The sequence below is a fragment of the Mixophyes fleayi genome, chromosome 2 (genome assembly GCF_038048845.1).
Source record: "Mixophyes fleayi isolate aMixFle1 chromosome 2, aMixFle1.hap1, whole genome shotgun sequence".
Taxonomy (NCBI): Eukaryota; Metazoa; Chordata; class Amphibia; order Anura; family Limnodynastidae; genus Mixophyes; species Mixophyes fleayi.
In genome coordinates this window covers 243,215,863-243,241,665 of record NC_134403.1, presented here as the reverse complement: position 1 = coordinate 243,241,665, position 25,803 = coordinate 243,215,863, and the positions used below count along the sequence as shown (strand labels likewise).

The window sequence follows — 25,803 nt, the reverse complement described above, 5'->3', positions numbered from 1 at the left end:
GATTATTGACATGCTGGGCGGATGCTCTAGCTGTTCGTCCATCTTAATATTAGATCTTTATATGAAGCCAATCGAATAGTTATAGTGGACATATTTTCCATACAACTTTATTATTATATTACATATGTAGTCTGTTTTGTGCTTGTGGTTTTTTGTTTATATTGTATTATATATATCACAATATTCATTATTTATTAATTGTTTTGAATTCATGTATTAATTTTATTTTGATTTCTGATTTATTGATTTATACAAGAGATCCATTGATTTTATTCTTATATTATTATTTATTACAATAATGATTTTAATCAGAGTCACATTCCCTGGTTGCTTAGTTTGATGTGAAGCATTTTTCTTTATAACACACATTTTTATTAATTATCTAATTAGATTTTGATTCTGAATAAATAACCTTCTGGTTCATTAGACCAGATAGTCCTTTTCCTTCTACTGAAAATGCTCGTTAGCACAGAAAACGCGTCAAGGTTCTCACTGAGTGTCTTCATCATATCTGTTTGAGCTTGTAAATCATCCATCTATTTGTAATTAGAGCGGAATTACCTCTGCACCATTTACACAGGACTCATACAGGTGGGAGTTTCTCCACCAGCTGAGGATTCGGTCAATCATCTCCCCTTCGTCTGTCCTGCTAGCGGGGCTAACGCCCCTGCTAGTTCAACCAGAGGGCTCTAATCTGAGTCGGATATTGGCAAAGTTTTATCTGCACTAACCATCCTGTCTGTGCCTTTGAGTGCTCTCCTGTACCTTTATGCTGCCACACATCTCGGCTGTTATACGATTTCTGCAGGTTCTAATCTACGAGAGGGCTGCAGAATAAATTAGTTTAATGGTTTGGAACAGGCAATATTGTAAAAAAAAGTTTATACTCCTGTCATTGATATTCTATTAGCCAAATAAAAATTTAATTTACATTACAATGTATGCTTGCATGAATTTTGCATTCTTCTAGCAGCTTGAATTTAATGACAATTTACAGTCATGTACATATACAGTTTCTCCTCATGGAGCTTCTGGAACAGATTGTGCAGGACTTTCTGGCGTTTACCACTATACAATGTAAATGCCAGTATGGAAAAACAACAAAAAGATTTCTGAGAACAAAACAACTTGTTACAGGGTATATGACCTGCCACACAAGTTTGATGATTATTCTATTTTTGCAATAATTTCTGCATTGCCTAACATTTGCTTACTTGATGCATATCTGCTAAATGGTTCTATCAAAGGAAACAGAAGAAAAGCAAAATAAAACAAAGCTTCAATAATCCCTTCTTCGGTCTAGAACCAATTGTGCCAGGGCTTCTCAACACACTATGCTCTTATGGTTTATAGTCAAACTGTTATGACTTGGTGAGCGCTTTATAGATCTCCGAGCTCAGTGCAAATGACTTCTCAAGGGCTATTTTGGTATGCATGCGGGTATAGAACAGAAAAGAAAATGAACTCTTTCAAGGAAAGTACAATATATCATCATTTAATAGATTTCTCCAAAACTGGCACTTTCCATCTTGCAGCATAGGGATAGTGTTTTGATCATTTATACCCAATTTAATAGCGCATTTCAGCATAAAGCTCAGCTTCTGGCTTACAGTAGCAAAACAACCACTAACAGATTCACAGAATCCACAGTGCACCAATTTCCTCTGCGTCACTATAATGAGCAATATGTGAAAACACTTTATTATGAAGTACGGAAAGGTTGCTTAGAAATGGAACAATAATGAGCAAGCAGAAACACCCTTGGCCATTTACAAGAGGCATTGGAGTAGCACTTCATATCGGCAACTAGATCACTTGTGGATGTTCTTTTTCCATACAGTTATGAAAATGTTCATCTTAGATGAACAATTGTATATAAACATTATACCAATCACCATCTCACCACATCTGTCAGATACATATCTTAGAAGCAAACATTTCATTTTTTTGGCCTTAACAAAAAAAAAAAAAGACATGCATTCTCCCATCCAGGTATTTAAATGCTCCTTTGCTCTAAATAACTGAAATATCTAGTAGATTAGCTATTACTTTTATGACATATCTGTAAAGCAATAAACGGATAATGCTACATAGAAAGTATAATATTCATACCATTGTCTCATCAGAGGTATACGCTGGCATAGGTGGAGACTCTAGCTGAGATTTTCCTATAATGCTATAAAGTGAACGTTTGGTCTGCGTGCGTTTCTGTAGCCTCTCCTTGTCACTCATAATCTGCTCTATTTGCATCAATATGGAACGCTCAGAGCTGCTAAATCCCTAAAAATAAACACAAAACATGAAAAACACATTAAGTCAGATTAAAATTTTGATCTCTTTAAAATAAAACCAGAATATCATAACCCCATTTAATAACACCTACCTTGCCTATTTTACCAGAAAGCTTTGTCTTGTCATGCCACTTTTGTAAAGTGGTATTTCGGTATGATCTGAAATCTGCAAACCGTTTTGCCATGAAGTCTGGATATTCTTTAACTTGTAACTTCCGTTTAAGAGGGCCTTTATTTTGTATTTCAGAATCATCTTTTTCCATCTCATCTTCACTAGGGATTTCCTCATCACTGATATAAAACATAATTGTGCACAACAGAATTTAGCAAGTTCAGTTTTAAAAGTAACCAAATCATGGCATGGCATGTGTGAAATAGGTCATCATCATCTATTGTATAAAATAAATACATTTGTTTAAAACATAGACATACAGCTACATACGAGAGGTATATACACTTGTGAAAAAATGCACCCTTCACTCCAAGATGAAAGCCCTTTTTACATACAAATGTGTGATACTTATTACTAACAGACTCCAACACATTTAAAACGGAGAAAACAGCCTAGGGAATGGTAGCTCATAAATCAGTTTTCTGCCTGGCTTCAGGGGGGGGGGGAAATCATAGAGGGTACACTTCCTAAAGTCGTGGAAAGCAAGCTATGAAAATCCTAGGACAAAACCACAATGTAAAAAAAATCCCACAAAAAGCAAGCAATAAAATGTTTTAAAAAATTATAAAATATATATATATATATATATATATATATTTATTATACACACATAATTTGGGTGGGCAAGTAGCCAGATGAACAGTGATAGTGAGGGACCTGGTTCAAATCCCCAGGCTAACTTCCTTTTTAAGTACCTTGGATATTGATGTAACATATCTCCTAGCTGTTCCGATATGCAGACCTCAAAAGCGGCAGATCAGGGCAGGCTTGGCTGGGGGGCATCTGTCCCCTGGGCCGGTACCATAGTGGGCTACCTTGGGCTGGGTCACTTGGCCACCTGCATTTTTGTCCCTTTAAAATAGGCTGCTGAGTTGAGTCCTGCCCCCTGGCCTGAATTTTGCCAGCCCTCCCCTGGGCAGGATTACCCAATTTTGAATATCTAACAGTTGGAAGGTATGCAATAGGTTGGTGGAAGTCACTGAATAAAGTATTTCCAAATGCTCAGTGGACTAGTAGTAAGGTTCTCTTTGGGTAGTAATAGTGGAAGCCCCTTGTTGTGTTTAAGTACTATGGATGTTAGTAGCATACCTCACAACTGTCCCGATTTTTGTGTCTAAATGTAGGGTGAAGGTGAGGGAACCCTATTTACCAAATGATACTGATTTCAAAATACATTATAATTTTACTTGGCACTGTATTTTTTACTTGACAATGTGGTGACCAAAACGCAATTACAAAGTAAACGGAAGCTTGCTACAGCAGCGGAATATTGACAAAATATTTTATGACTTTACCTGTTTGCATTGCATTTCTTCCCATCTATTAGGTACCGTGTTTCTGGAAACTGGAAAAGTAGCTCATCTTGCAACTGGACCAGAGACCTCATTAATTCCTTCAGAGCTTTATAGTCTAAAAAGCAAATTTTAAATAATCTGGTATTAAAATATTGGTGAGCTTAAAATATTTATTAGTGAACTTTTTGAAACGGTTGATTGTTAAAAGGGAACTTAAACTATTCCTTTATCATGTACTAGATCAGGAGAACCTAGGGTCACAACTCTAAACAAAAGTCTCCATGACATGTAGGGCACGTGCCCATTATCCTCTTTTTACAAACACAAAATACATATCATGTATTAATATTTTTTCATACAATACAGTTTCCACTCTTTTAAATGAGCAATAATATACTTAGTACACAACTGTAAGAGAATAACAATTAAATGACACTTGCAGACAGAAAACAAGTTAAATACCCCTGTATCATTTATTAATGGCTTTTCAGAGCCATAGTGGGCATGGATAAATAACCTCCCATGCCATTATACAAGCTGGCAAAGTTGTGCGGCCTATACTGAAAGTTTCACAATGGCTTGTACTTGTTCACACCAGAAATAACATAACATGAGCAAATGCCATGAGGCTTCACTGTACATTGCCTCATTCAGACTTCACCAAATTTCTTTTTTATTAGTTCATGTAAGCGTGCAGCTAAGGACTGAATCTGTCTGAGCACTTCTGCATATAAAATAAAACTACCATCTCACTTTCCTTCATTTTTGAAGCTCTGTAATCAGGCTTCCGCCCTCAACATTCCCCTGAAACTGCTCTCACAGAAGTGATCAATAATCTACTTACAGAAGAAATTTAAGGGTCATTTCTCCATATCCATCCTGCTGGCCCTCTCTGCTGCTTTTGACACTGTAGATCACCCTCTTTTACATAACCATCACTCTATTGGCCTTTGTGACAATTCTTTCCTGGCTTACTTCCTGCCTATCAAACTTCTCCTTTAGTGCCTTTTCTTACCCAAGATGCTACCAAAACGCTGATCCATTCTCTTATCTCCTGCCTACACATCTCCTGCACCACTATGCAAATCCCTAATACTGGCTCCCTGTGTTCAGCAGAATCCAATTCAATTTACTCACCCTTACCTGCATAGCCCTCAACAACCCCACTCCTTCATACATCTCAAATCTCAAACATACTCTCCTTCTCGCCCTCTTAGACCTACCTCTGACCTGCACACTGTCTCTGATAACCACACAGTTCTCCACTGAGAGGATCTCAAAAAATGGTAATCACTGAGGAGGCGCTTTGACTATATTCACTAGACAGACCTTTATTGCAATGACTCTTGTTCTATATTTGGTTTGTCCAGCGAGTATAGACAAAGCATTCTTCATGTTGATCAACAGATTTCTCTATTTTGAGGTCCATTTACGCTGCATTTACCAACTAACTACATTGTGAATGGATAACTGCCTGTAAAGCTCCAAGAAGAACTAAAAAGTTGTAGTATTTTGGGGGGTGTCAAAAAAGAGGTTGGGAAAGTGTGGCAATTTTGGGGACAGCTCTATTAATACTACACATTGCATAATACAATTGTGGCCAGATGTTGGACATTTAAATGGTAAGATTTTCCCATATTTTGAACTTGATATTCTATTAACAGATGCCATGTAGCTGAGTGTAAACTATTGTGCTCTGGTATCAGCCATTTTCTACAACACATAGAAACAGGTGTCCATATCTTTCAATAGAATTACTGACAGGAAGCCTCCTGTGAACATGAAAACATCTCCATTCATGATTTCAAATATTTTCAGTTCTGATAAGCTACTGAAATTTTTACTTCTAAAATGTGATTGTTATTGCTATTTTTTAAAAGGCAGCTTGTATTTTAAGCTTAACTGCCCTTTAATGAGTAATTTCTTGCTTTTAAAGTGTTAATACCTGTGTGTAAAATGACATCTCTGTAAGTATCCAGGACAATAGGACAGTGCTTATTGCAGAGGTGAAAAATAGCAAATTATAGTTACCGGTAATTCCTTTTCCACAAAATACCCATTGTAATATGGCTGTCATGGCGTAAATTCCCTTCTAGTTAGTAAACAACCCCAGACAGTATATAAAGGCAGCTCCCCCCCTTCCTTGTCCCTAAGCTAGATTTCATCTCCTTATGTATTTATACTATTAAAAAAAAGTGTGTATTTCAAACATCCAGCTGTCTTTGCTGCCCCAAAACCTATAACATTTTCACATGAGAACCTACCAGTCTTCCTAGAACGCCCACTGAAATATAGAAGATGAAATAATAATTTTGCAGATTTTGATATGAGAAAATGTAGGACCTTTTTTTTTTTTTTTAAACCGCATATAAACTTGCTAGAAAATCACAGACCTCAGTTTTACATTGTGCAGTAACCCTGATAACACCTTTATCACTAATTCTGACATCTGTAGTTCTGCCATAGTCCATCAAATTTTGCATAGACACTTGTGAATGGCATACAAAAAACATGTGATACACTTTCTGGATAAAGAGGTTTTCCACTATTTGGATCACCATGCTTAAATTATACTAATAAACATTTAGAATTTACCACTGACTTCCTCCCACTGCCTTTAACATTCTCTTCTTCATTCAGTTAATTAAGGTTTGCGATGAAAAAGCTTTTTTAACAAATTTATGTGATACTTAAAGATTTTCGGCTTCTGAACACAAAAATGACTCCCGATTTTGCATATCACATCACGTTTTTCTGCAAAACGTGTATTTATGAACAAGTAATTTTTTTCATATTCTTTAAAATAATAAATGTATTCTGCCTACATTTATTATAAAACATTGTCTTAAATGAATTCAGTCGGTAGTATAGAATGTTGTAATTTAGTTCTCATTATAAAACTTCCCCCAGACCAGTGCTAGACTAAGGTCCACATGGGCCTGGAGCTGAAATTTACAAAGGGCCTAAACCTCATACTGTCTAAAGCATGGTTATCCAACCCTGCGGCCCAGCATGCCTGTAAATGTGGCCCAGCAGGAGTTTTGGTTGTGGCAAGGGGGCAGCGCTGAGGAAAAAAATAATAAAAAAATACTTACCTTGCAGTCACGTCAGCTGGCGCTCCGGCTCCGTCCCTGGTCTCCTCCTCCGTGTGGCGCTCGCAGTGAATGTCGGGGGTGACGTCATCACACCCGCCATCCATTGCGTAGCGCAGCACAGAGAAGTCACCCCCGCGAACTATCAGCAGCAGTGAAAGATTATCCAGTATCTTATTGTTGTTACTCTGAATTTGGACTTTCTGCACCATGCAATTATGAACTAGCTGTGTTCTCTGTATGTATCTAATATAAATATTAAGAGATAATTGTATTTTTAATATTTTAAACCATTTTAAATGTGCAGTGCTGAGTAGGGTGAAAATATCACCCACTGTTACCCTCATCGGAGGCTGCTCCATGAGCCATTTTTCCCGCCACCCAATCTTTAAATCTCTGTAAATTTCTATTAGTCCTCCTGATGCTACCTATATCGGTGACCATTTCAAACTGGTCAATAAAAAAAATGATTCATGGGTGCAGAAAGAGAGGAAAAAAAAGTTAGTTATTGGCATTTAATTCCCCGAACCCCACTAAGGGGCAGATGCAGGTAAGTTAAATTGTAGCTGGTAATGGGACTACTGCTTTAATCATGATTCTGCAATAGGTTTCCTAACTCTTACTAACTTCATTTCTAAGTAAGTTTAATATGTTAACTATGTTTTCTATGGTTTTTTCGATGATCAGCTATCGTTAGTGTTGCTGTATTTTATGTGCGGCCCAAACCAACTCGTCGTCTTCCAATGTGGCCCAGGGAAGCTAAAAGGTTGGACACCCCTGGTCTAAAGAAACATTGCACACACACACAACAACTACAATTACAAGGTGAGCACATAAGAATACATTCCCATGTTTTCTCTGTGAATGAGATAGCAGAGCTAAAAAATTATATTGTCAAATAAACAATTGGCAAGCTCAAAAGTTTAGAAATTGGAAAAAAATAATATCAAATCCTATTTAGTAGATCCAAATAAAGTTTTTCTTCCACCTCTACATATAAAATTAGGACTGATGAAAACAATTTGTAAAAGCACTGCCAAAAGATGGAGAAACTTTCAATATCTTTGTACCAAATTCCCTAATATATCCAATGCTAGACTGAAAGAAGGCATTTTTACAGGCCCTGACATTAGAAAGTTAAAAAAAGACGAACATTTCGGGCGTGTAAGGAATATTGTGGAACTTTTGGCGTGGACATCGTTCAAACAAGTGATTTCAAAATTTTTAGACAATGTCAATGATCCAAACTACAAAGAAATTATCAGGGAAATGCTTAATAGTTACAGAAACCTTGGCTGCAATATGAGTTTAAAGGTACATTTTTTGACTTCCCATATTGAGAATTTCACGAATAATCTTGGAGACTACAGTGAAGAACAGGGTGAACGGTTCCACCAAGACGTTAAAGATGTAGAAAGAAGATACCAAGGTCGTTGGAACGTCAGCATGATGGCTGACTACTGCTGGATGATACACAAAGAAGACACAGAAAAAAACTTATAAGCAAAAAGCGACAAAACGAAGTTTGAAGACAAAAGAACAAGATATTAACAATGTTTTCAATAATTATGGTATTGTTTCTATTATTGTTTGATTTTATTGTTATTTTACTATGTAATTAAGACAAAAACACAGTGATATCATCTACACTTCTTTGTATTTCACAATAAATATGTCAAGAACAATTAAACTTCTTGTTTTTTCTTAAAAATGTATGTAACCCCCTGATAGGTAAATCTGATGTGGTAATTTTTTTTATATACTATTTCTTAATGTACACAGGAGTATAATTAAGAATATAAAAGTATTATTAAAAAAGCTTTCAATACCTTAAATTTCGCAGACCTGTGATATCAGTGCTCCTCATAGTGTATGTATGTAAAGGCAGATAAAGGTGATCATAAATCTGTGTGCATGACATTATCTGTTTTTCTAAACCCTTTGGATAAGAGATCACATAGGCTACCTATACATTTAACATCACCCATATGTACCTAGAGAGGAATCACCTTTTACTTTGGGATTACAGTGTTTCCCAGATTGGCATTGGGAGCCCAAATTGAGTTTAAGAGAATCTGCCCATGGATGTAATCAATGCATATGATCTATGTGGGAAAACATATGAGAATAGATATATCTATGCTAAACCATGTCCATACTCTAGATAAGGAGTACAATAGCATAGATTACATTTTAAAAGCAGTGTTGCAGGTTGATTGTGTACCAACAATGTTTCAAGCTGGGTTACTTTGGTTTTATGAAGTGTATATAAAGTGTTATGCAATACTTAATACCTACACTGTCGGGTTACTACTCTGCTTATTATTGTTATTATTATTGCCAACACCAAGGTTGTTTAAATGATCTAATTATCTGTGAACATGGAGGACCAAGTGCCCTGGCTCTATGCCCAACAGTGAGCAAGGTACCAATGAAAAACATCAATCAGACAGCTACTCTAAACGGTGTATAACCATGAGGTGAGGGAGGAAGAATGTATCATGTCCAATATGGCCAGGGACACACAGATGGCTATGCAGCACAATCATTTTCAAATTCAAGAAGGATCCGGAGGGAGGAAGGGCTCTTGGCCTGGATGCCATTAAACTATTACTAAACAAAGTTCTCATTCAACTCAAAAGCCTTCTACAGAACCAGTACACAAAGAAGGTTTGGTTAAGAACAATGATGAGGAACAGTCAGGGTTGTCAGCAGCCGACTGTCTTAAGATACCTACAATGACTAGTTCAAAGTTTCATGTCTCCACCTTTAATTATCTCCCCTCATTCCAACCGTACCACACCACTGGTGGGTGCATTTACGAAAAAAAAGGCAATTGCCAAGGATTGCTTCAATGTTGATGTTTGATAATGTTTCTGCCTTACAGAAGTCACATGCACTTTCCTCCCCCAACAGATAAAATGGTTATTCTGTTATTTTATATATCAATTGTGTCTAACATATCTTAGATTGTATGCCAATTTGGACAGGACTATCTTTACACTCTATTTAAGGTCATTGTATGTAATTTGTATCATGATGCCCTTGATGTACAGTCAGGGCCGGATTAACCATAGGGCTAACTGGGCTACAGCCCAGGGGCCTCGGGCATCCAGGGGGCCCTTTTAAGTGCTCAGCAGCAGTATTGATTGGTCGGGGGCGGGGGCGCCTCCGGCCCGATCAATGCTGCTGAGCACTTTCACTGCAGTCCTTCCCCGGCGCGCTCTAGTCTCCTTACTGAGGAGATCTCATGAGATCTCCTCTGTAAAGAGCATACAGCGCGCTGGAGAAGGACTGTAATGCCAGGAGAAGGAGGTAAGTGCCTTGGGGGCGGCTCGGCTCACCAGGGGGGGGGGGGGGGCGCAGCTCAGATCACGGGGGGGCCCTCACGGGGGAATGGAGGCCCCCATTCCCTTAATCCAGCCCTGTGTACAGTGCGGTTTATTATGTTGGCACTTTTATAAATGAAGGAGAATAACTCTACATGGTCACAGAAATTAAGACAATAGTGAGACATATAAAACATATTCTATATTTAGTTTATATTTACTTATTTATTGCATTTACTCATGGTATCTAACAAACCAAACCTGAAGGCAGTGTTTACAAACATGTACCTAAGACAAAAAAAAAGGAAAAATGCTTCCAGGCACAACCTCTAACAAATTAGTTACAAAACATGTATGTCTATTTTGCTGATGTTCCTACCTCCATTTCTTACCTCAAGAACAATTATCATTTAAATCCACAAAGACTACCAATTGCACTGGTCATCCCCAGCAATTAATCCCCCAAGAAACACATCTGATTAAATCTTTTCAAGCAAATCCTTTGCTTTGCTTTTGTTGGCTCACATCTTGTCAACATCCATTAATATATGCCTTTAATTCTCCCACAATCTTAAAAAACACAGATTCCACCGTCTTCAACTTTAATCAACTCTAGGGCCGGCATTTTTCATTTCATAATAATGTGCTGCTTGGAATTCAAGAGGCAGGGCTGACATCAATCATTCGGTAAGAATTTTTCCACTGCAATAAATATGCAAATAAGGAAAACCAGTCAGTCGTATTTCAGACCCGACTTGCTAGTGGTTTTTTTTGTGTGTTTTTTTTCTTCTTCTTTTTTTTTTTTTTTTAAGAGACACAAATTTATTAATTGCCAGTGGCCAGAGGAATCCTATTACTTTGGGCATTGATTACAAAGCTGAGAGTGATTATTGTGCAACTTGCGGCCTACCCAGGCATAAGGAAAAATTATTAAAGCACGACAGATTATAAACTCAGAATAACAATAAGCTTTTAACATTTAGACCCATATATTTCTTAAAATACATAATTGTATATAAAACAGGGGGATACACAGTGGAATGGATGAGACAGAGTAATTAAATTAAACAAAATAAAGCAAAATGTTCCCAGCCCCCCAACACCACAAATTGGTTGGCATTGGCAACTCCACCTCTTCTTCACTAATACCTGTGAAATTGTTTTCACAAAAGTCCCACAATGTGTTTGATAATGTGTATCCCATAAATAAGGTCAGGATGAAATGATCTCTAGCTGTAATTTAGAAGCATTTGTATCCTTTAACACTGATGCAACAGGAGGACAAAAGGATTATGATAGAGAGGAGAAGAGGCAAGGACAGGTCTATTCTTCTTCTGACCAACATAAAAAAATACACCAACATGCCTAATCCCGATGCGAAAATGATCAGCAGAGCACCCAGCTATATGAGAATGCCAGAACCCCCCATCAAAGTATTAGTATTGGGAAGGGAGGTGACCTTTTGGATATTTTGCCATCACCTTTTCATTTCTCTCCCTTAATTTCCAGTCTTCTATTTCTGCACATTGTGACTGGATGTTGAATGTATTGTCCTGAATACTTGCATATGAATATAATGTGGAACAGGTAACTTGCTGGGTAATGTTAATTCAATGTGCAAGGCCCACTTTAATTGGATGCACAAAATTAACTGCTTCTTGTAGCCCTAAAGTTGTGATTCAGAACATGTAGCACATTACCTTGACACAGCATACTTCCATGACAAGAATGTGTTTTGGTTTTTTTTTCTTACCCAGTTACATGAAATCACAGACGTATATTTTTCAGAAATGTGCAGCTAGAGCGAACAAAAAGGTGAGGACCTAGCATAAGTCTTCCTTAGGAGTTCCCATACCAATGAGGTTATTTGTGGGGAGTCCATGTCCATTTATCACGAGACAGCTCCCTGCCTCTTCCTAGGGAGTGGGGGAAAGAGTTGGTGAATGTGTGGTGCCCCAAAATCTGAGTACCCTGGGGTGTATCTATATGTTTTTAATTTGTTAATTTAATTTGTTAATTGTTAAAAGTGTTTATAAAGATTTTAAAAAAATATATATATATATATATTTTCTTTAGGGAGAAGTGATAGTTGGGAGTGGTTGGTGGTTGCCGGGAGTAACAGGAAGGAGGAGTGTGTGGCATAGCAACAAGTCCACTAACTTTGGTAATAACTGTGAACTCCCAGAAGGCAGTGGGAAGAGGAAAGTTCTAGACTTCTGAGGGAGAGAGATCCCTGTGTCTGCATAGACAGAGAGAAAAATAGGGACAGAATGAAAATCGGACAAAGTGATCTATAAGCAGATTAAAAGTGAAGTGTAAGAAGAGAAGAAGATAAGAAGTGAGCCAAAGAGAGGTGTGAGTAAAAAGGAAAGTACTGAAAACAAATAAGCAGTATAGAGATCTGTAATATCACACTAAACAGACTGAGCTATGTACTGAGAACAGTGTGAGAGGAGAGAAAATAGAGAGGTCTGTGAATACACACAAAAGAGACTGTGTAATACAAAAGAGACTGTGTAATACAAAAGATCATCAGTTTATTTGGCGTGAAAAAGTAATTTATGGGCCCCAACCACGTGCAGCACTTCTACTAAATTCCTGTGCACAGTTCAACCCAGGACTGAGTGTAAAATATAGTAACGTTACCAGGGATAATATTGGTGCAGCAAATGTTTTAGATGATGTTAATGTTATGTGATTTACCTGAAAATTGATTTATTGTTATTATATGTTAAATGCTATTGTGCTCTATGTTGATCAAATTAATATTTTGTCATTGCCATTGAGTTGAAGGGGTCAGTGGCGCGGTTGCTTACCAAAATTATCTTTACCGCATTATTAATAAACCCAAGTTATTTGACCGATCCTTGTCCCTTTCATTGAGGTATTTATCTCCTGACCACCGGATGTCCGAATAAAAAAGAACCTGAATCGTGTCTGGAGGACAAGGTAAGGGAAGGGAATCCCATAATACTCGGCCTCCACATAACGGTTGGGATAGGGTGCACGTCTTTAAACATCGTTATGATAGATTAGCATTTAAAGTAATTAAACAGCCATGAGAAACTATACAGCGCCACTGCATAACATCAAGGGTAGGTACACCTATTTTCTGAAAGCAATTCTCAGTTTTTGTTCTTATTCTCTATAACTGGACAAGTGCACTTACGTTACCCTGTATACTCTATGTAATTTGAAGTAATTTTTCAGCCCTTGCCCACTGGGGTTTAAATACTATATTTGACTTACACTTGTAAAGCAAATATAAGAGCATGCAAAAATGACTATAATTCTCATCTAGGAGACCATATCCATTTTGCATTCATACTTGTGCCTCCATGTATTTGCGCTGTGCACTTTTATTTAATTACTACTTTTTGGTGCTGCTTGCTCCATATCAGTGCAATAGAAGCATATGTCCGCACCTGAAAAAGTCCCTACATCTCTGTGGAGGTATATTGTAATGTCCATAGTTACGCCAGGCATGTGCAGTACTTTTACCATTAATTTCAATGGACTTGTGTGCTACATGTAGACACCCCACGAATGGAGCTTCATAGCATTGTTAATTGCCCCCCCCCCAATAAGATTCAATTAGTCTCTACTAAAAAGTCAGCTTAAATCAGGGACTCCTTTCATAGCAGCTACTGTTGCAAAATGCTTGTGATTGGCGTTTAAAAGGAGTTCCAGTCAATTCAGTGCATCGTCAATTAGTGCCAGGTTGCTAACAATATCTTATGGATTAAAAAAATGTTTCCCTTGGATTACATATTAAGAAGATTCCTGCTGCTTTACAAAACTAACAAATTAATATTTGTTATATATAAAAGGGGGACCCCTCGTTGCGGGTGTCCTTGTTAATAGTGGAAACCAGCCTGGGCTAAGACTATTTTTAATTTCAGTGGGACTTCAACATTGAGCACATATCCTGTAAAGTCCCACTGAAATGAGCTAATGAAATTAATGAAAAAAGCTCTGTACAGCTAGTGTGTTGGGGACGTTCGCAAATGCCAGTGAATATATAAAACATATATGAAACACATATTAAAATCCTATTGGACGCATGCATAAACACATGTGGTTTGCACTTGCATAATTTGATGCAGCCCCAGCCACCCCACTCCATTTCCGCCAATCTCAACCCCAACCTTGACACTCACCTCCTCCAAAAGTGCTCTCGCTCCTCTGAACGCCAGTGGAGGAAATCCCGCTTCGTTGCGGACTTCGTTCACTTTAAATTCATTCTTTCCTCCTACTGTTCTGCCCTCTCTCTTGCTAAACAAACCTATTTCACATCCCTCATCTCCTCCCTGTCCAATAAACTCAGACACCTCTTCACTACTATTAATATTTTACTGTATCCTCCCCCACCTCCTCCCCCCTTGTTTATCTCTGCTCTTAACCTGATTCAAAGACTAGATTGACTCTATCCAGAATGATATTAGCGCTGCGGAATTAGTGGCGCTATATAAATAAATTATGATGATATCTGCTCTCGCTAGACACACCTTCCCCCACCCGTCCACTCTATCACTCTGCCACTCTTGGCTCCTACACTCCAGTAAATGTGTCTGAGAACCTCATTCTGCTCTCCTTCTCCTATTCTACAACAGGTCCACTTGACCCTGTCCCCTCCAAGTTCCTCTGCTCCCTCCAGCTGTAACTACTTTGATTTCACAGTGCTTTCTCAAGCTCAACATCTCCAAATCCAAGCTCATCATCTTTCCTCCCGCCAATGTTGCTGTCCCTCCCAATATCTCCCTCTTGGTTGACAACATAATGCTCTCTCCTGTCACCCAAGCCCACTGCCATGGAGTCACCCTTGATAATGCCCTCAGCTTTACCCCTCATATACAATAATGCCATCTCAAGTGGGTATAGGCCCTTAGAAGTTACAATTTAACTGCTTCTGTCAAGGGTAGTTGTGCTGTTAATATTCTGAATACCAAACAAATTTCTGTGATGTATTTTTCTCTTGTTTTTACATTATGCATTTGTGCAGCACTAAACAGGGTTGGTGATATTGATAAAAAAAATTCTTCCTAGGATATATTCAGATCTTGACCTGTGTGGATCCAAGAAAACATAGCTGCCCATGCATAGTCTAACACTGAGCTATACCATGCACTATAAATTTTAGTTTCGCTCTCAATGAAAATTAATAAAAGCTTAAATTGGGAGATTTAGCACAGCTCTTGCTAATATGTAAGCATAGGTCTTCAACTATGCATGCATTGAAGGGTATCAAAACGATCTTGTCTACAAACTAAATTTTCACTGCAATCTTTAGACATTATGCACAGTATAAACCTCTATTAAACAGAAAACCTTACACAAGTAACTTAATGTACTGCTAAACAAAAAAAGGCAAAAAAAAAATAAAAAATTGAAAAAAAATATAAAAGCAAAACAACCATTGTTCGAACAAGCAAATAAAAATTGCCTCATGCAATTTAAATAAATCACCACAGCTGGAGAGATGTTAGAGGAAAAGGCAGAAAATGTTCCTGCAGGACAAAACATTACATGAGTGTTGTTTGCGACTGCAGAGTAAAATTATTATTAAATTTTCCTACTTTCATTACATTTACTAACAGGAGTTTTTTTTTGCAAAAACAAAAATAGCTTCGCAGAAACCAACTTTACCTACAGGTTAAAGCTACCTGAAAGATAAATATTAAATCAGTGTAGTCTATTCCTAACCTGAAGTATGAATATTTGTTATGTTCTGGAACAGGATCTTCCTGATATTCTGATTTCTGGCTGTTAACGTGACACCATCTGTCTGCTAATTTACATCCTGTTGCTGATCCGGAATGTCTTTTTCAGTTCTGACTGCCACTTATCCTGGTTTTGAGCCTTTGCAGTTTGTATATTGTCTGTCTTTGTAGGAAAAATGCAGGGAAATTGCAGAAATGCCAGTTATCCTGCTCACTCTCTAAAGTATGTCTAACAGTTTGTCTTCTGCTTTTTGTCTGAGACAGAGTTCACAAATGGGGCAAGCACCAACCATGATAGACATGGACCGAACCAAGAGACAATCCATGTCTGACCCTTCAGTATCAAACTAAAGACACAAGGCCAAAAGTGATAAAAAAAAACCGATTATATACGTATGATCTTCTATGCTGTCTGAATCCATTAGAGTATCTTGTCAGTTATTACATATTACTACTATACAATTACTACATCAAGTTTCTACTATTCACTGACAGTCTTCGTTTCATCAGATTCCCCTGCTCACTGTATATATTTTTATTTTCCAGATTTATATTTGCACAGTGGGAGACCCTAAATGTCCAAAATCAATGTTAATAAATAATATATTTATCTTTACATTTTGCTATGGCTATTTCAAATGTTTCCCCCAACGCACATATTGTGTTTGGGTTATGATCCAGTTCTCCATATTCTATCTTGCAAACCCTTGGAATTTTTGTTACCTTAGTTACAATTTATAAGTACATATACACACTCCTGTTTCTTTGTGTTTTCAAATAATCAAAATACCCAAAAATCATGTTTTTCAGTGTTATGGAAAACATTAAAAAAAAAACAAAAACCCCATATATTTTGGCGTTTATCTTGTTTTTATTTTAAACAAGGAAGGAAAGAGATGAAATGGACAGTGGGTCCCAGGGGGAAAAAAGGGTGGCAGAGGACATTAGGAGAAATGAAACCATCTATAAATGTAATTTTCCACTGTGTCATTTTTTTAGTTTATGATTATCCCACTTCTCCCACATGATGGACCTGTTTCTTACGTGTATGAGTGTCAGGTGAGCTCAAGAATGTCCCCATCCTGTGCTCGCACAAACTCTTTCAAGCCTCCCTGATTGAATAAATGTTGGGCTTTCCAGTTGTAGCCCAGCCTGTAAGTAATTTGCGGAGGGCACAGTCTGGTACATAATTTGTGTTTTTTTCAGGGGGCATATGGTGTATAATGCGTCGGACACAGGCGGTGTATAATATGCTGGTCATTTGGTTTGTACAATATGTATATATTTGTATATTTCAAGCAATTATTTCATTGTTACTTCTTAGCTATAATACGGAAAAGAACCTGTCAATGTACATAGCCCAACTCTGGAAAAGTTTTATGGGGCTCTCTGTTTTGTTTACAAAATTGCAGGCTCCTGGTATTTGGCCTTGGCTCTCAACTCTTGCGTAAATTAATCCTGGTCTGATATAAGCCATGAAAAAAAGATATCATCTTAGAGTACTATTTATTAAAATGCGACATTAAGGATGATTTTCGATCACCACAATTTAACATTAAAATCCCTTATTTGTGCCTTCTGTTCCACTTTGTGAAGAGAAAAAAGTTAAATAAAATAAAAGTTAAAAATAGATGTAAAATGTTAAAAATAAAAAAATATTTTAAAATAATTTACAATGGAAAAAATGGTTTTACTTAAATGATGCATTTTTTATAATTGATTTTTCTTCTGTTATCGGTATCCTGAGATGGTGATAAGAGAATAAGAATTATGGCTGTATTGGTAAAGGCTTGATACATGTTAAATAGATCCCTATGTTTCTTTAGACTTGGTGAACCACCAGCATGGGATACTCCTGCTGTTGACAGTGGTGACCCCTTGATGTATAAGATGAAGTGCTAGCTCTGCTGAAAACAGCCATTTCTGCAGTTTAATAAATAGACCCCATAACGCTTTAAATTCTATGTGTGTGTATATGTAGACATAGTTACACAGCAAAGCAGAAAAAAGGTGATTAGTGTTAGTTGGTAAAGTCAAGGTTCAAACAAAGCAAGACTGTCTCTTTAATAGATATTTTTTCTATATAAATTATTGCCATAAAGTTTTCCTGCTGAGCAGCCTAATTAATTCTTGTTCCATACACAAAGGGAAATGCTTGGTGACAAATGGGTGCAAGGCTTGAAAGCTGCCAGGTCTGCAAAACATTTTCTTCTTCAATTTAGAAGCAATTTTGCAGTAAATCATCAAGCTGAACTTGGGATCTCAGATTTCATAGGACGGCCAAACCTTGTAAAGTCACGGCTGGTGTTGAGGAAAAATAAAAATATTAATGAGATGTGCCTTTAACGCAATGTCAGCTTTCAGGAGTTGTAGATCACGTTTTACATGTTCATTTTGATTTAAGATAGACGCTAAAGTGTATTAGGGTTTTTTTTATTAGGCATGCCACCACTCATGAAAAACATTTATGATATTTTTATTTCTACTATATTATGCTAGGTTTTGTTTTTAACATCTAGGTGGCATTAGTCCATTATAGACTGTACCTTACCCTGCCTCTCTTTTCTGACATCACTAGATTTCAAATCCCCAATGCTAATAGCTTTTAACTAAGCTGAACATAGACATGGAATATTATCTAGACCAGGGGAATACATATACTGGCTCTAGTTTCAAGTTATTTTTCTGTATAGGCTATGAGCAACCTTAGGCGGTTGCATCCAACTTATCTTTGTCTGCACTGCCATTTTCAGATCTTCAGGAACTGACCACACAGCTGATGTAATATCATTCTCCCCTAAGGGTCTGTTGACAACCATCAGTTTAATGCACTCTTCAGCTGCTAACACCTGAAAGCCTCATTAAAAAAAAATAGGATGAATGGTTAATGACTGGCTCATTCACAACATTGCATTCTTTTAATGGTGCGTTTAAATTTCAGTTCAATTCACAACTTGAGTTAACATACACTATCTGTACAATAGGAAGTGTTGATAAAAGTAGAACATCTGTATAGCACATGGAAAATGGGTTAACTCATTGCTAATACCAGTCTAAAGCGTGCGATAACTTCATTAATAACTGCATTAATGTGTTTTTATACATTTTACCAGCATGTGTGTGAACAAACCCTAATGGTTTCCCATAATTATTAGACCATGCCTTGCAAACTGCTGTACTGTCAGAGGATTATCACACATGACTAAGAATGACACATGGACCTGTGAGAAGGCAACTATGTGACATTAAATATGTAGAGCTTCCCACTGTCATCACCACTTGCTGGCCCAGCCACCTTTTCTTCATTCACTCCCGTATCTGCAGATGAAGTTCACACCCTTCTATCCTCCTCACCACCTCCCAAACTGACCCATCCCTACGCATCTCCTCCACTTCCTCTTTATCCAGGCTTGCTCCCATCTGCCAATCTCCTCAACATATACTTCTTCTCTTTTACCTTCCCCTGCTTTTTTGAACATGCTTTCGTCTCACCCATACTCAAAAAAACAACCGTCCCCTTGAGCCTGCATCTCTTTCCTTTCTTTTGCTTCCAGCCTTCTCAAACGGTTTGTCTTCAACCGTCTTACCTCCTTACGCTCATCTCACCCCCTCCTTTACTCACTCCAAACCGGATTTCAATCCTACCACTCCATCTACACTGCCCTCGGAAATCGGCAAGTTTGCCTCTACAAGCCAGCGCCGCTTTAAATTTTAGCTGTAAACTCGCCGATTTCCGGCGAGTTGAAAAAAACTGACTTTCATACATTTACCCCCTGGAGTTCCCCAAGGAACCATTCTTGGCCCCTGCTCTACTCCCTCTACACTGTCTCCCATAGTGACCTATTAAGCTTCACTGGCCTCCCGTACCACCTGTCTGCTCAGGACATCCAAATCCGTATTTCCTCCCCTGACCTCTCCCCTTTCCTTAGGTCTCATAACTCATGTTGTCTCTCTGCCATCCCATTTTGGATGTTCAAATGCTTTTTTTAAACTCACAGTTCCAAGAAATAATAGTCTTCAACCAATACAAGGCTCCCTCACCCCCCCCCCCTTCTTTCTGTTGATAACCCTAACCCATCTCAGGTCTGCTGCCTAGGAGTCATCCTTGGCTCCAACCTCTCCTTCAAACGTCTCATTCAGTCTCTCTCCAAATCCACCAAGCCTAGTATATTCTCACCCAGGTTTTTTTTTTATTTTGTCAAATATGTTTTAAAAGGCTCCTTGGGAAGGTGGAAAGGGGAGGGGCTGGTTTATAGTACCTGTGTTGGGGTCTTTCTGTTTGAGCTTTCACTAGATTAACAAAACAGAAGATACTCCAAGGTAAAGGCTGCCATGGAGAAGTGAAGGGGAAACATGCTCATCGCACGGAGATTCATAGATAAATCTTTCAGGGTCACATGCTCCCTAGGCCTCCTGTTAAATCCACGTTATCAAAAATGTATGCATCCTTATTTTGTTTATCAATTGAGAGGTTGCCTACTCTGATCACATGGGCTAAATTTGTAATATCTCTAGAAAAAAAAATCAAAAAAAAAAATCAATGATTTACACCTTTTTTTTTTTTTGTTAAATGGTTCTAAAAAAAATACACTTGTCACAGCTGCATTCTTAACATGGTAATCAACTGGGAGATTTGCTTTAAAAGAAAAACCTTAAAAAAAAATAATGCATCTACCCAAATTGTTACTGTTATTATATTCCTCCCAAATGACCTGATTTTGGCAGGACACTCCTGAATTACAGACCTCTAAAAAGATGGGGCTTACACAAAAAGGGGCAGGTTTTCACCCAAACATGGACATTTTGTGGAAAGTTTGGGGTTATTACGTCCTGAATCTGGATGTCTCACTTTTGGGAGGTGTATTAATAAAAAATGTTGCTTATATAAAATGTCGACCATTGTTTATTATAGAAAATCTAATGATCATAATATATCAGATCCATAACTTAAATTGTGCTTTATTCTATTTGCCCATTAAACACATTAATAGCTGGAGTCAAAATTAAAAGCTCATCTTATTATAAGGAGTTGTTTTGGGTGTTTGTTAATCATGTTGAATAAGGCACCTCACTGACAGGTAAAACACAAATGATCTAATCTGTCATATGTCAATTGTTTGCTGGGCTCTGACTTAAGGGAGGGAGTATGTTCATAAAATATTCTTCAAGGTAGTAGTGCAGCTTTTTAAAAGGAAACAGCTTTTCTTCCCTTTTTTTTTTTTTTTTTTTTTTTTTACCATGTGGAAAATTATAGAATATATGAAATCACTAAAGATTTATGACATTTTAAAATGCTTACACATAAACCTAATTTATTGTTAGGTACTCCGTGTCACTTATCATTTTGTTTAATCTGAATTGAATGGAAAATACGTGTCAGATCAAGAGCAAAGTTATACATTTTTTAATGATACCCTTATTAAGTAACCAATATATTATTTATGAGGGGAGATATGAAAATGTGGTATGATAAATATAAGATTTTGCTAGACGTTCACCATTTCAATTAGTGGCCCCAAATACAACGTATTCCATTATTACCTTGCAATGAAAATTCCATGTTTGAAAAAGTATTGATATTTATAACTGAAATGGTTTGCTACTCACATCATCACATTGCTTTTTTCTTATTTATTATTATTTAAAGGTATCTACAGTGCAGAGAATGGGGAACCCAGAGGAAGGCGCTCCACATTAAGGTAAGGGTAGTTAAGGTGACTGTTACCTTTTTACACTTTCCAACAAAAAGGTGTATAAAATTTGTAAGCTAGTATTACTTTGTAACTCAGAGAATTCTTTCAATACAGGCTTCTTAAGCGTAGGTCAGGTATTTTGAAACTCATCCTAAAGTCAGTTAGGATAAATAGATTTACACCTCTTGGGCATAGTGATTTTGACCCTTCAGTGTGGTATGTGTATGTAGATATTGATGTTAATGCAGAAAAATAGTAAAGTAATTTTATATATTTTCTACTAGTAGTGTAAAATAAAAGAAAGTGCAAACAATGATAAAGTCAAAGATTAATAATATATGTGTAACGCCTCATTTCCAAGGATTAAGGCGTGTATGGGTGTGTTTAGATTCCTGGCCCACTAGTTTATCTTTACTCTCGGTGCCCGGTGCCTCCAGCTTGGTCTTCAGACAGTAAGCCCTTCATGGGGTAATGCCCTTGTTCAGTAACACCAGAGGGAGACCAAGGAACCCTTCACCCCCTTACTCTCAAACGCAGGCTCAAATACAGAAAACACACACCACTCTGTAGCTAGCTATAGAAACCACCAGCACGTTTATTTCTAGAGTGGTTCCCCAGGCTAGTTTATTTTTTAGTAAGTTTGTATAACAAGTGCACATTTAAAACGGGTTGGGTACGGATTATCGATGACCACAATTCTGACATCCTTCATCCCTACCAAAAAAAAACCTTTACAGAAAAAAACTAAGTAAATACAAGCAGACTTGCCTAAAAGCCGAAGATGCAGATGCCCAATGGCACCGCAGGCTGACAGGCAGTGATTCCCAATGGACAGCTTTCCGGCACTTGAGTGTGACGTGTGCGCGACTCAGGTGAATGTTAATTTAAAGCGGAAATGCCTGGATCCTGCAGGCTAAGTGTTGGAACACTTGCGGGATCCAGGCATTGCTGCTTTAAATTAACATTCATCTGAGTCGCGCACACGTCACACTCAAGTGCCGGAAAGCTGTCCATTGGGAATCACTGCCTGTCAGCCTGCGGTGCCATCGGACATCTGCATCTTCCGTCCTCTGATGAAATCACCTGTGTGTGAAGAAACGCGTCATGATCGGAGCAGATCTAAAAGACCAGCCCTATGTTTACAGAGGCAATACAATACGGAACAGCCTAGTGCTGTATTAGACATTGGATTGGGGATATATACATTATTCAACGGTAACATTGTTTGGGCTGAGCTTACGGACTAAGGAAAGTTTAATTGTTCATTTTACAAATGCCGCTCAAGGGGCAAACTGAGGATATCTCACTAATCATTGCTTCTTCTAAATTATTCACCATCTGGGTTCATTCTACGGACCAGAAAAGCATCACAGTCCATTTTCATTGTTGGTTGCATTTGTAACTATTTGCTCAATATTGGATACAATTGGTATGGTCAGTATATTGTTTGAATAACATTTCAGATTTTTGGCTGCATGTCTAAACCACGGAGATAGAACAGTAATTGTCGGAAGAAATATAGCCTATTGTGTTACACAGGATATTCATTGCAGACAAATGCATATGTCAACTAATTTTTAACATCTCGAGAACTTGTCACTATTATTTATATTTTTTTTATTGTTTGTATTCATACATGATAAGTTAGAGCCTAGATCCCATGTCATAATACAATTAGGAACTGCATGAAAGGAATATTCCTTTAGACATCAACAGATTATTCATCTATATCATCATGGATGTCATTTTGAAACCAGTATAATGTGAGGGATCTCACCTCTTATTTATTGTACATGTGGTATATGTAAACAGTGCACTGTTTTTATAATGTTATTTGTTAATAAACATTGTGGTTTATATATTACAATATTGCGGCTTCAGTTAATAGTAGGTTAGTTCCAGTATTCCAGCGCTGATATTGTGTTTGGTTGTTTCTTAGTGAGAACCCACAGGTTCTATTCAGCTGCAGGATAATTAGATATTTAGTATAAAGGTAGATAAGTATCCAGTGTTACAGCGTCTAGAATACAATTTTTTGTTATATATAGCTTCAGAGGTACCTCTGCATCTTACCATTATTCTAGCAAACCATTCACACTAAACAGGGACATGTAAAAACATGGCAGTTGAAACAAATATAACTTTCACATATAAATATGACTGTCCAAAATATAACCATATGCAGCACACATCATAAAGTACATTTGGTATTCATATATACAGGCTCAGTTCATTACTTTTCAGTAATATGAGTTCTCAGTAGAAATAAAATGGCAACTGCAATTCTCCTATGGTAGAGATTCCTCCAGCAAATAATAAAATAGTAACAAACAAGATTTCTTCAATGCTTGTCACCTGTAGCAGAACTCCAGGCTCTTGAGTGGTTTTGATAACAATACTGAACTCTTATAACTAATTTCCTATATGACTCCGTTCATAAGCTTGGTTAACTATCCCTAAACTGACCCTTTAAAATGTAACTCAGTCCTGGAACAAGGGTATATATCATTAATCTTCGGGACTTCCCACCTGGTCCCTGACTAAACTAATATGTACATTGGGCTCAGTCTTTCTAGTAAGACAGGAAGTATAAAAAAAACTAAAGGGTATTTAATATATTGCTTCAGGTCCAGTTTAAGGCAGTCTCCTCAGGATCGAAATACAGGTATTTAAAGTGGTGTGAATTATGTCTCATCTCTTGCTTGTCAGCTTTAATAATGTACTTTGTCTTGCTTCAGGCAATCAGATTTCTTTTTCCCACTTCTGTCTCTTGTCCGTTATCTTGCTTGCCACTTTCTTTTTCTCCTCCTCACTTCCAGCCTCCTTTTTCTCTTGCCCTCATTTTCTTCAGAGAGTCACATGTTTTTTTTCTGCTGACAACATTACAGGGTTCTTCCCTGACTGAGTCACAGCTTTTCCCTCTGACAGGGACCAAGTGACACACTGCAACTGCCATTCCTCTCCCCTGTCACTTTTTCCTCAACTTTTTAGCAAAACAGTTCAAAGTGTATGAATATTCCCTACAGTATTTCTTACAGTACACTCGCGTGTTCAATATGGGGACTGCAGCCTCCGTTGAAATCCGGGTGCAGTACTTATATGGATTTATAATTCTTGTCCTGTCTTCTCCCCCACAGAGTGAGGCCCTTAAACTGGGTTTCAGAATCATTAGTTCTTCAAGAACTTTCATAATTGTAAAGTCCAGGTTTGACCTTATTCGAAGATAAAAATTAAATTTTCTTTGTGTAGCAGAGGATATTTCTTCTTGCCGAAAATAAGTGCCTATCTATACAGGGAATGTAATCCAAGGTAGAAAACCGAGTGTGAGCGCTCGTGTGTGTGTGTGTGTGTGTGTGTGTGTGTGTGTGTGTTGTGCATTCTTACTAGCTAACTATAGGAACAGAAAGGCAAGTCAGATGCCTGATTGCATAGGGAGAGCAATCAGTAGCAGAAAGAAGTAATAATGATAAAGGAAAATGATGAAGTAATGTAGTTAGTTACAAGTTGTTTCATTTGTAGGTCATTGGTATGGCCTTATCTAGAATACTGTGACCAGTTCGAGGGGCCATATCTCCAAAAGGATATAAATACATTAGAGTAGTGGTTCCCAAACGGTGCGCCTAGGCTCCCTGGGGTGCCTTAGAAAACTCACAGGGGTGCCTCGGACAGGGCCAGTGGTAAGCAAGTCGGGGGACTACTTGGTAATTATTTTGGTTTAGGGGTGCCTTGAAAAAAATTTTGAGACCATAACGGTGCATTGAACTGAAAAAGTTTGGAATCCACTACATTAGACTGTACTTAGAAGGGCAACTAAAATGGTGGATGGCCTACAGCACAAAACTTACCTGGAAAGAATCAAAGATATTAATATATGTATAGTTTGGAGCAGGGAAGGGAAAGAGGGGGACATGATAGAAACTTTCAAATATATCAAGGGCTTCTTCAGGGATAAGTCAAAGTTTGTTTGGTAGCTGACTGATAGCAGGTGCAGGAAGAAGTAGGAATGGGGTTTTATTCCCTTTCTCCTGATTACAAATTCCGTAGGGTGTCTCGCAGTAGCCTTGTGCATGGACAGCCTTGATGATGAGTGATTACTCTAGAAGGTTTCAAATGACATATCTTATACTCCTAATTACAGGTCAGTTTCAATACTTTGTAGACTATTGTACACATTAGGAACAAAGTATATATAGTATAGGTCTCAAATCTGC

At 37.7% G+C, this 25,803-nt stretch overlaps 1 protein-coding gene across 2 annotated transcripts in view; it reads right to left on the bottom strand.

Annotated features, from left to right (window-relative positions):
- AATF (apoptosis antagonizing transcription factor) overlaps positions 1–25,803 on the bottom strand; it is a 118,048-nt gene that overhangs the window by 69,228 nt on the left and 23,017 nt on the right. For both annotated transcript variants that reach the window (XM_075195715.1, XM_075195716.1), the window contains exons 5-7: positions 3,759–3,873; positions 2,384–2,582; positions 2,113–2,280 (exon numbers count right to left, since the gene is read on the bottom strand). In XM_075195715.1, coding sequence (XP_075051816.1) covers positions 2,113–2,280; positions 2,384–2,582; positions 3,759–3,873 — 482 coding nt within the window. The remainder of the gene's footprint in view (positions 1–2,112; positions 2,281–2,383; positions 2,583–3,758; positions 3,874–25,803) is intronic.